The sequence below is a fragment of the Ctenopharyngodon idella genome, chromosome 14 (assembly GCF_019924925.1).
Source record: "Ctenopharyngodon idella isolate HZGC_01 chromosome 14, HZGC01, whole genome shotgun sequence".
Taxonomy (NCBI): Eukaryota; Metazoa; Chordata; class Actinopteri; order Cypriniformes; family Xenocyprididae; genus Ctenopharyngodon; species Ctenopharyngodon idella.
In genome coordinates, this window is record NC_067233.1 from 6,830,976 (window position 1) to 6,843,697 (window position 12,722).

The 12,722-nt window shown below is 36.4% G+C and overlaps 1 protein-coding gene across 2 annotated transcripts in view; it reads left to right on the forward strand.

Moving 5' to 3' along the window:
* Positions 1-12,722, forward strand: part of rnf130 (ring finger protein 130) — a 47,800-nt gene that overhangs the window by 22,349 nt on the left and 12,729 nt on the right. For both annotated transcript variants that reach the window (XM_051918329.1, XM_051918328.1), the window contains exons 4-6: positions 4,784-5,034; positions 7,551-7,622; positions 12,522-12,604. In XM_051918329.1, the coding sequence (XP_051774289.1) occupies positions 4,784-5,034; positions 7,551-7,622; positions 12,522-12,604 (406 nt within the window). The remainder of the gene's footprint in view (positions 1-4,783; positions 5,035-7,550; positions 7,623-12,521; positions 12,605-12,722) is intronic.

The window sequence follows — 12,722 nt, forward strand, 5'->3', positions numbered from 1 at the left end:
TTTCAAGCTGCATATAAAGTGAGCATTTCTTTACAAAGACAACTATAAATTTGTTTTTATATGTTGGTCATTTATAAACTTGATAGTCTTGAAAGTTTGTTAACATGCAGGTGTACAACACTCACATATAAACGTAAAATAAATAAAAATAAATAAATAAAAGCCTTGTGTTATCCATTGCTGCACACGAATGAGGTAAACTTTGTGTTTAACATCATCTGATGCATGCACATGTTTACAACACAGCAAACTCGACAAAAAAACAGCAAACTAGGGTTTAATTTTGGTATGCTAGATCCTATAGCTGTCTGTGTAATAACTAAAATAATGCTTATATATCTCATTTTCTGGCTAGTTTATTTTAGTTTTTTATAATACACCATACTTTAACCCAAACCGAATAATTAAAAATGAACTGAATAATTAAATGAGTAAATCTTCTATAAATATCTTTTAATATTAATTTTCTTTCCTGACATACTCCAATTCTTGTTAAAACACTAGATATGCTTATTCTGTGCATTTTGAGCACTTTTTGTGTGAAACCATATTTATTTTGTCCATCAAAGGTGTACTTTCACTTTAATTGAGCGTTAGCAGCGCAGCAAAAATAGACCCAGCGGCGAAACGATCGCGGCAATGCTGCTTCTGCTCTGCTCCTGCTACACGCCGCCTGCCCAGCCTCTGCATGCGGTGTGAGTGCTCTCATCTGTTAACATGGGTGCCGAAAAAAATATGCGCTGCTTACGCTCTGCTGACACGTGCGGTGTGAAACCGGCCTTACAATGCATCAATGCATTGATTTATCCAGAGAGATCATTGTTCTTGCACTACATGACAAATTGTGTATTTGTTTTTATACATATAAGCAGAGGTGTAAAGAGTACCTGAAAACCATACTTGAGTAAAAGTACTGATACCTTACATCGGAAATGACTCCACTGCAAGTTACAAGTAACCAATTCCAATACGACTTGAGTAAAAGTCTTAAAGTATCTGATTTTAACACTACTTAAGTATTTTACTTGTACTGAATGTAGGCTCAGAGATGCACTAGTCCTGCAAGACATGCCAGTGAAAATAAGAAACAATTGATTTGTAAGATGAGAAATCAAGTTTATTTTCTAAAGTCAAAATAAAACTGAACACCTCAATATTGCAATAAACCAAGGTCAACACAATAGCCTCTTAAACGTCTACAAACTCTTAAGTTTCAGTTGAGCTCAAGTGCACAGAAAGGCCATAAGTAAACCAATATCCTTCAAAGCGGTCTTGTCAATATAGCGGATTAATAAAACAATGTTAGGTAAAATTAAATGGTCAAAGTCTACTGTGTGTGCTGGTTTGAGCCTCATCACCAGCTGCAGTCATTTCCTTATCTAATAAATAAAACATCTGCGATCAGCAACTACCTGCTAATGCACTCACATTCACGTAAAGTATCCTTGTTGACAAGTTTTGGGGGAGTAAAGGCAAAATGCACAAGATATAGTACCTTCAATGCCCTTAGATGGTGATATCGCTTCTTTATATCAGAAACAAACTGCTGCAGAAAAAGTTAGCTGCCATGAAAAATTTAATTTGTAATTGCATTACTCATCGCAAATGTAGTGGAGTGAAAAGTACATTTACTTGCTCAAAAATTTAGTCAAGTAGAGAGTAAAAGTTGCTAACATCTTTGATACTCAGTACAACTACAAAGTAGCCAAAAAGATACTTAAGTAACTAATTACGTTTACTCAAGTACTTTACACCTCTGCATATAAGACAATATATTTATATGTAGGTTTCAGTCACACATTCAGATCTCTGCATTTAGATAAACATGTCTTGGGTACTGACAGGAAGTTTGGGGGTTGTATTTGTGCATGAGCGTGGGGGTGGAGAGGTGTTTTCAACCCGAAAGATGCAAGCAAACTGACACACTCTTTTTAAGAGCAAGTAACTTAGGATAGATTTAGTTATAGTAAGGCATGCATTTATCTTATGTATTTTATATCAGGTTCTGTTATGATGTTTTACAGAAGAATAACCAGGGACTGTTTTGACCATACAAACCATAAATTTGTTTTCATTTCAGTGATGTAGAGTGAAGTGTGAAGCTAAAGTGTGAAGTTAAAATGTGATAATGTCAAAAATATAAAAGCATACTTTTTTTTTATTTTTGTATATATAAACCTCTGCTCTGCATTTACTGGTAAGTTCCAGGTTATTGTAAATAATTATTGTTAATATATTTATATAATGGGGAGCATTTCATTCCTCTGAGCATTGTTTGTACCGTAGCATAAACACCTTTTAATATCTGTTTAAGTACTATTTAAAAAGACTGACATGAGCTAAAACCAATATTTTAAAACCAATCACATGCAGAGTGCATCTAAATTCATAATGGCACATGCTCTCTTGAGTCACTGTGGTTTGAAGGATCACATCCTCTTCACTGTCAGAGATAGTCAGCATGTGCAGGGCTTAAGACCACCTTTGAGAGAGTTTCCCTTTTAACAAAGATCAATATTTGCATGCCTTAACCTTTACAGGAGGAACAGTCGATAATGAATAAACAGATTTCGGCATTATAATGTAAAGCCATTCATACTTTCTTTTTTCTTTTCCTTTTTTAATTTCAGAGGTCAGCAGTTCTATGTGCATGAAGGACAAGTATTACATTTTTTACATTTTCATCTTTGGCTGATTTTGAGATCTCTATTCTGGGATCATATTTGATAATGATATTATTAGCTCATAATATTTAGTTAAATAATACTATAAGTACCATGTTTAACAGACTGTGCTTGTGGAAGTGAGTCATGTACCAGGATGTATATCATGATATACATCACTTGGTTTTCATGCCGTTTATGAAGAAAAATGGCCTTGGAGTGGATCAGAGCCTCTCTATCAGTCATCGCTGGAGCAAATTGTCCCTGTCCTGCCCTAGACATCTTTTTTACTGCTGACAAAACTGCCTTCTGAGCCAGGCAGCATGCTATAGTCACGTCCTGTTCACACCTGTGCACAAACAAAAGTGCTCACATACACAAATGCATATGAAAATCTATTGTCAAAAATCACACCAGCAGGTAGACTGCTTCATTAAACCTTTGTTTATGCATGATGAAGCACACATAATGTCAGACACACAAACAGCCACATTCACACGGACATTCTCTGACATTCAGACTCCTTTCTCACACTTTTTTTGTACCCTTAAGACATTCAGGATTTGGCTGTAAGATGCAGCAGTTTTTAAACACAAGGGATGATGTACCCATGATTGCTTCCATAGCAAATGCATGCCTGTTATTTTTTAATAATAATATTTTAATAAATAACATTATTCAATTAATAATTTAATGTTTTATTAGTGAAAAGTTGAATTTAAACATTTTGATTTCAGAATGTATTAGCATTTGTTTTAATGACAGCATTAGTATTTATTGATCCCCTTTACAGGGGTTTTACTGCATTGAAAATATTGCCAGAATGAATGTTTGTCTGGCCAAAGATTTATTTGATCATTTATTGTGACGATGTCTGCTGTTCTGCTGTACAGGTACCCGCTGATAGCCGCCTGCTTTAAAACACTTCCGTGAGTGTTTTTTTTTTTTTTTAGTAAGCGCTCTGTGAAAAGCATCAAAGGTTTCTTTTTACAATGTGTTTTTGCAGCGTTGAGCTTTGTAGCCAATCACAGACATATCTGTTGAGTGTATGAACGCAGTGGCCAATCAGATGTTTAATGCAAAATAATAGACCTGCCACTTTTTCTGTAACAAAACATTTGAAAACATTTAAGAATAAGTGGAGCCTAAGTTCACCTTCAAATTAACTGCTAAACCTAGAGCTTCACATACTTTTGCCACTCACAGATATGTAATACTGGATAATTTTTCTCAATAATTAATTGACAAAGTATATATTTTTGTCTCGTGTTTGACTGGGTTCTCTTTGTCTACTTTTAGGACTTTTGTGAACATCTGATGATGTTTTTGGCCATATTTTTGCAGAAATGTAGGCTAGAAAATTCTAATGGGTTCACACACATTCAGGCAGCACTGTATCTCTCAAAATGGTTTGTATTTCAAGTTTGTGCCATCAGGGATTAATCATTTTTGTTATGGCCAAAATAACATAGTGTTTTGAGTCACGTTTGCTTACACATATTCTGACCATCATAATAGATATATGATGCTATTTCTCGCTCCATTTGTTATAGGGCAGTTCAAGTGCAGAATATGGTGAGATTAGATCACTGGCTAGGGCAGGTCTGCAATAGGTTTCCATCTGTACTGTTCTAACCTTATTATTGCTAAGCCTAAGGGCCTGAATTATATCAGTGTCTGTGGCACGACCTAAGCTCCAGATCGGTGTAATTGTGTGCGTTTGTGGTAGGGGGGGATGGACGAAGTGTTTGTTTGTCCTCATTTTTTTTTGGCATGATTACTGTGCCATTTGTGTGAATGTTTAATAGGTCAGACCAGGAGCATTAAACTGAATTGGGCAAGATCAGTGCATCTGTGCAAGATGTTTTTATATGCTCGGAATGTTAACATTTAAAAAAAAAAAAAAAATGGTTCAACCTGGAATGGATTGTGTATCTTTCTTGTAAAATGTTGTATGTTTGTATGGAGCCCTGAATATTTGTATCTTCAATATATAAAATAATTATTATTGTTATTAGTAGGAGTAGTACTAGTACTAATTTTTTAAAAGTTTTTTAAAGTGTTTTTTTTTTTTTGTCCCCCCACCACAAAATGTTCATATATAACTTCTCTCTCCAAAGGCACTGGAGACATAGTGGCAGTTATGATCACAGAGTCCTTTGGAAAAGAGATTCTGGGATTCCTGGAGAAGAACCAAACTGTGTTGGTCACCGTGATGGTGGGGTCACGAGGGCTGCCTAAGAACATCAACCGTGGCTCCTTGGTGTTCGTCTCCATCTCCTTTATAGTACTGATGATTATCTCTTCTGCTTGGCTCATATTCTACTTCATCCAGAAGATCAGAGACACCAGCGCACGGGACCGCAGTCAGGTCTTACACAATGCACAACACACCAGTCTAGCACTTTTGCTTCCGAATTCTCCTGCATTTTATCCTTTTAAACAAAACACAAACGGTTTCACCCTCAAGCTTGCAGCTAAAATCCTTGCCAGATTTTTCTTTTAAGACCTCCCTGATATTTAACTGGCTTATTTGACCTTCAAGAACTTCCTGTGTGCTCAAAGATAGTAGTAAATGGCCCAGCCTTCCCAGCTCATGAAATCTTAATGCAGAAGAGAGAGAGAGAGAGAGAGTGTCTGTGTGTGACTGTGTGTGTCCGTGTGTGTGTATGGTGACACTCTGCCTCTTCAGCGTCTGGTTCCACACAAACAGACTCATAGACCTCATTTCTCCACTGTAGTATTGATGTCTCTCTGCCCTTTCGCTTTTACCAGATCTAGATTTACTACTGACACAAACAGGCTATAATCAGGTGGTGATAACAACTGCTGGTATTCATTTTTTATAAAGGTCAAATATGTAAAATCTGAATCTTTTATTCACCAGTTAGATTTGAAATAGTAGACACAGTTACAATAAATGCAAATAGATCTGTACACAATACACATAACAATATACAGTCTATTGTTTATCCACCTTATTTTTCAACGTGGAAGTAAGGTGTTTTCTGTGAATGTGCGAGACTTACGATTTATTAGCCGCTATTGGGAAATAATGGGAAGAATATCAAAGTGCAGTAAACTGTAAAATTGTGTGCGCTACGAACCTGTGTGTTTATAATTAAGACAAACCATTAAAATAATATGGTAAGAAATACCAGTTTGTAATATCAAGCAGCATTACGAGCTGTTTTGTATAGCTAAAAATAACTGGAACCGAATGATATCGGAAGCCAGACACATTAAAGTTACAAATGTGCCCGTTCTTACCTGAAAAATAAGGTGGATACTGTGGAGGAGCTAAATAAAAACAGTGCATTTATATGCAAGAACTTGTGCAAATTATGCTTAATAACTTGACAATGTGTACGGTTACTTAAACTGCATTTTTTTTATATAGGGGAAAAGTTATAAATGGCTTCAGCAAAACCTGATCAGCACATGTAGTTTTCTTCCCATTACCCTGATTATGCTCTGCACACCTTTGTCGACATAATTACTGCTTATTCAGTGTGCAAATGTATTGTAATAAAGACATTTGTTATTGATATGATGTCAAAAAAAGACAATTTCAAAATCTAGCCTAAACATGGTTTTCTTGTGTTTTCTATGTTGTGTAATAATGTGGTTTATGATTATCAGCATTTTGATGCACATTTACACTGCTGTTCAAAAGATTTTTTTTAAATAAATTAATACTTTTACTCAGCATGGATGCTATAAATTGACGAGAAGTGACAGTAAAAGACATTTATAATGTTATGAAACATTTCTATTTCAAATAATTCCTAAACCTGTTATTCATCCAAGAATCCTAAAATGAAAACTAAAAACAAAATAATAAGCAGCACAACTGTTTTCAACATTGATGGTAAGAAGAAATGTTTCTTGAACACAAAATCAGCATATTAGAATGATTTCTGAAGGATCATGTGACACTGAAGACTAGAGTAATTATTGCTGAAAATTTCAGCTTTTGCCATCACAGGAATAAATTGCATTTTAAAATATTTTTAAATAGAAAATGCTTGTTTTGAATTGCAATAATATTTCACAATATTACTGTGTTTTTCATAAAATAAATGCAGCTTTGGTTAGTATAAGAGACATTTGAAAAAATCTTAATGACTTTAGTTGATTAACAGGTCATTTTTAGTGTTTTGATTGAGTCTTACATAAATGTAATTGTAAACGTATCCTGTACCTTCCATTGACTCATATTGTTCTTTAATTAAGCTAATTTTAATTAGTGCAGACTGACCCTAACCCCTTTGGCATTTTTAGACTTTAATTAAAACATCATTTGGCCATTTTATGAACAGTACTTGTGAAGACCATCCTACGAGTCAATTTTAAGAGGTTTGTTTGTGTCTGTATTTGTGAGAACATTTTGAGGCCCTTGCAGATGTAACACACACAAACAGTTTAGCTAGCGCAAATCCTTTGGGCCCTAATTGGCCCTTTGGCTTTTTCTGTAAACCGTCGGCGGTAAATCACTGAGCTGTTTATTTAGCAATAAACTGGCAGAATGAAGACCGAGGACATCTCAGAACATACACTCATAAACACACACACAGACAATGAACTGCCCATCACAGGCTGCACTTAGTCTTTTATTTATGGCTGTCTCTGTCATGCCTTTCACTAACTTTGCTTAATAGAATCCTGATAGACACTCTGATGTTGCTTTTATCACAATTAATATCGCTAATGCTTTCTCCTCATTATTATTCACCCCTACCTTGTTTAGCAAAATCTGAATTATAATATTTTCAGCTCTTCAGAGTCTTTTATTTCCCAACTTTTAGTCATTTTAATTTCCTGTTGTATTAAATCAAGCCGCAAATTATGTGACTGACTCTCTCCTCTTGTCCTTTGTTACTATAGCGACGACTGGGAGATGCTGCCAAGAAGGCTATTAGCAAGCTGACTACCAGGACAGTAAAAAGAGGGGACAAGGTGAGGTCTTTTGACGTCATTGCTTGTTTACTGTTCTCAGGCTCTTGTCAATGCCTGTTATGGAACTGTTTCCTGTTATGGAACGGTGTGTGTAATTCTCCATTCATAATGCATCTCCATACTCCATAAAAAGAACTCACTGAACATGTACACACTACAGCTAAAAATGGTTGTCACTCTTCTTCCGAGTACTTAATCACATTCTTTACGCACACAGCTTGGTTATTTACAGCTGCATTCGACAGCTAAATTAACTCCTGAAACATATATGGGCTGATACAACCTCATTTAGGTTAAATCCAAGTTTCTCCCACAAGTCTTGCAGGCTAGCAAGAAACCCATGCATTATAGTCCAGAGTGCATGCTGTTTAAAAGCAGACGTCTGAAGAGCATAAACAAAACACGGTGCCTTTGGAAATTGCTGGATGATGATATACATGTGATCACTATTATTACTTCAGAAAAGGCAAACTCAGAACAGTTTAAACTGTTGAAATCCATGTTTCTTTTTACAGCTAAACATACAGCACTGCCACTGCTTTTTGTGCTTTGTGACTAGGGAGAACAAAAACTAAAGCACAGTAAAGGCATAATTGTGTACATAATGATGTAATGTGTTCTAAACCTTGGGTTTATAATATCGTTTCTTTTATATTTATGACCGATTGCGCTAAATTTAATCAATAATTGGCCGTTAAATATTGATGGCAGACCGGTTAGGTTCATCTCAGCAAGTAATCTTTCTGATTGTACCACAGTCCAAAGACAGACGTTGACCCGTGTAAAGGTGAATGACTGTCAGGTGAGTGAGTCAGGGTCGTGAGACTTCACAGCTGTTCGGTTTGGAGAAAGGGTGGAGCCGTGCCAGTCAGTGCTATCATAGCCTAGTCAAGGTCAGCTCACATCAGCTATGAATAAAACATCAGTGGCCTTGGAGAAGTGCTGCAAGAAATTGAAACCTTTCATCTGAGAGGTCATGCTCAGTAGAGGCTGAGTGAGAGAACATCTGTCTGTCTTTCTCCACCTCTGTCTCTCTACTTTTTCCTTTTTTAAGTGATCACATGCACATTTTCGATCAGTTATGACCCTTTTTCCAATGATGAAGCATCTTTACAGCTTCACTGCCTTTGGCCGAAGCCTCTCAGCTTCTGTGTATAGGCGACGTCCCTCTGCAGGGAACTGCCGGACCACAGTCGATGACTCTCGCGCTGAGAGGGGCCCATTAGAAACCGAACACCACTCACCACAACATGACCTTGACCATGCAGAGTAGACAGGACACTGCCAGGTGACGGAAATAGCATCTTGAGTAGAGAAGGTGCTTCCAGGAAGAGCAGGGCAGAGTGTGATATAAAACCTAGGAGGATTTTTGTCACTTTCTAAATGGCTCCATGCCCAGGCAGGTCCAGTTAGCTGGCTGAGTGATGCGTTGCTTGCTACTAGAGGTATATTTATACAATGATGATATATAAATAGTATTTGAAAATGTTACTGCTGTTTGGTGTACTTCATAACACTAAGTCTTAGGAAATTGCGATTATAGAGTAAGAATACCATAGGAAGCAGTTATTGTAGCATTAACAAGGGCCGTTAATTGACAAAAAAAATTGTAATATGGGACTACTGATAAAAACTCCTTGTATTTTCTATGTACAATAAGCAGAATAATTGCAACAAAAAAAAAAAAAAAAAATGGAGATAAGGTTAGAAGGCATGAACGTACAATAAAGGATTGAGCTTTGGATAGCCGATAATGATCATTTAAATAACTGCTTTATCCTTGAGACCGGCTCAGGATATCCCTAAATTTTAGTATTTTATCTTAAACTTTCTGTTAGTTGCAAAGTGAAATTTTAAGTGTTTCAGCTAATGCTGATATTTTATTTTATTTCAGCTTTATTTCATTTAATGAAATGTTTTTTTAATAGTTTTTGTTTTAATAATAACAAAACTAAAATCAAATATAATATGCAGATATCAACACTAGATCATTTTGTCATAATTTTGTCATCATCTGGCTTTTCTTAATTGATACTAAAGGGTTATAAAAACCTAAAGTTTAGTATTTGTTTTTTTTTTTTAATTCCATGTGTAGAAATACAGAACACTAGTCACTCTAACGTTTCCTCTGTGGTGTCAAGATCGGCTTCAGACTGACCTCACAGGTCAGTCAAATGACAGATGGGCTGAAAGCAGAGCCAGAGAAATACAGCATCTTTGACACAGTGTATCTACTAAATCTGCTGAACGATCGACTGCTCTCTCCTGCTCACTCACCCTGCAATAACTAGATGGATACACTGTTAGAGCTTCCCATAGTTTTCTCTGGGAGTTGACACAAGTTTCTAGAACCACACTGATGGAATGTTTTCTACACTACTTTATGATTTTATTCAATTTATATTCCAGTATTTTTTGGGATCTGTGTTAGGAAATTATTTGACACAAAATACAGTCGGAAGGTTCAGATTATGTGTATGATGAAGAGTATGCAAATATATGGTGTACATGGAATGTACCCAGATGGCCTACTTCATTTGCCAAAATGTGCAGCACACAACCACTTCATCATTCATTCAGCGAGTGACTACCAACTAGTGATTGTCTTGTAAATAACAAGACAATGCTCTGTTTTATGCCTTGACTTATTGTTTAATTGGACTGTCAGAAGTTAAAAAAAAAATAGATTATTATATGCAGTATGCTCTGTTGTATACTGTATTGCATGCAGAATGCACTTTATATATATTTTGCTATTATAACTGTACAGATTGCTGTAGACCATTTTAATCTCATCTGTTTGAAGAATTTAGTTTAGTTTCACTCTCTACTGTAGGAGTCTTGTCTAAGCCTTAAATCGTGAACTTGAGAATAGCTGGGTGAGATGAATTCAAAGAGAAGGAGGTCAAGAGATCAGATCAATACAGAGTGATATGCAGGTACTCAAAGCATATTGCCATGAGTTAAAGAGAACTTCACACCTACTTTATTCCCATTTCTCATATATATGTGTCATAAGGCCAGCATACATATTTAATAATAATGGGCTAGTGCTGCTTGAGTAGAAATAGTAGGGAGAAATCAGGACCCAAAGTCCTAAAGGGAGTTATATTTAGGGCCCGAGCACCGATGGTACGAGGACCCTATTGTAATTGCTCAGTCAATTCTTCGTCTTCTCCGAAATGAATCACATTTTTGAGGGCCTAAACATGCTCAAAAACTCATGAAACCTTGCACATGTGTCAGAAGTGGTGAAAATTTACATCTGATATGGGTTTCATAATTAGGTGTGGCAAAATGGCTCGATAGCACCACCTACAAAATTTCAATTAAGCACCAAAACGGGTATGAAATTCGGTAGGCAGATGTAACAGCCCAATACCAAAAAAAAAAAAAAGTCCCTGGTTGCAAAATCTGAAAACCCAACAGAAAGTGAGATATTTTGAATTTTTGCAGTTTTTGCCATTTCCAGATGTTGTACTTTAACAAACTCCTCCTAGAGGTCATATTTGGTCAGTTTAATCTAAAGGCCTTTGTGACGTTAAATTGCAAAGATCTTAAGTTTTCACTGAAGGGCGTGTCCGTGGCGGTAACTTGGGCATACAATGTCCGATCTGCCCCAAACTTCACATGATTCATTAGAGTCCTGACCTGAAGACATCTACAATGCAGTATTCAGTTACAGTCATAGCGCCACCTACGGGCAACAGGAAATTACATGTTTTACAGTGTGATTAACTCCTCATAGAGATTTAATCAGATCAACATATTTGGTCAGTCTAATCTTAAGGCCTTAGCGATGTTACATTGCAAAGATCTTGAGTTTTCACTGAAGGGCGTGGCGTGTCTGTGGCGGCCTGACAAAGTCAGATGTTTCGCCATAAAGGAGGAAGCTGTTGTAACTCAGGCATACAAGTGTCTGGTCTGCCCCAAACTTCACGTTTGATAAGAGTCCTGGCCTGAAGACATCTTTATGCCAATATTCAGTTAGTCATAGCGCCACCTGCTGACAACAGGAAGTGAAATGCTTTACACTGTAATTCCCTGAAACACATTTAAATATGCCATAAAGGTACCAAACATACTAGAAACACGTTAAATTATGCAACACTAGGCTAAGTGCTAATGTATGCGACTGACGCCACAAAACAGGAAGTTGCTGTAACTCAGGCATACAATGTCCAATCTGCTCCAAACTTTACATGTTTGATAATAGTCCATGGCAATATTCAGTTACAGTCAAAGTGCCACCTGTTGGCAGCAGGAAGTGTGGCACTTTGAAATGACTTTGCCATAATTCTCCTCTATTTACTCACTTAAAATGCATGTCGGCCACTGTTCACTGTTTTCCTGAGGCCAACGGGTGGCGGTGAGCCCGGGTGCGAGGGCCCTTTCATCGCTGCTTGCAGCTTTAATAGGAGTTATTTCTGTATGTTATATTTCTTTATTGATTTGTTTAATTTTTATAATTTAAATAATAATAATAATACAATAAAAGTATTATTTTAAAATGGTTGTTGTTGTATAGTCATATTGAATAGGGAAAAAAAACATTTTCTTCTTTTTTGTCCTTAGCTGACCACATCCACCAAGTGACGAGAAGCAGGACACAATGGTCGCTTGGTTTCTATTTCTGTGGTGTTGTGCTAAGTAGCATTGGTCAAAATGCAGCTCACATAACTATTTTAAAAAAACTGAACACAGTGCTTTTCGTTGGTTTCTGCCGTTTGACATTTGCCCTCTTTCTTGTTTCACTGGCAAATGATCCTAAAACTGCCTTAATATATCTTACAGGCGTGTCCTAATGTTACTTCTATTGTTTTGACAGTTTCATTTTTAGCTATATTTTGACTTATGAAAAGGCTTATCTTAATTTTTTTGCTTGTTCATGTTTTTCAGGAAACGGAGCCAGATTTTAATCATTGTGCGGTGTGCATTGAAGGTTATCAGCTAAATGATGTGGTCCGCATCCTACCTTGCAAGTAAGTGTATGTGTTTATTTAGATTTGCTTTGTGTAATAAGGGCATTATAATCTCCACAGAAGTCTGGGTACACTATTTCTTTTTTTCTTTTTTGTTAATGGTTAATTTATTTTGTTT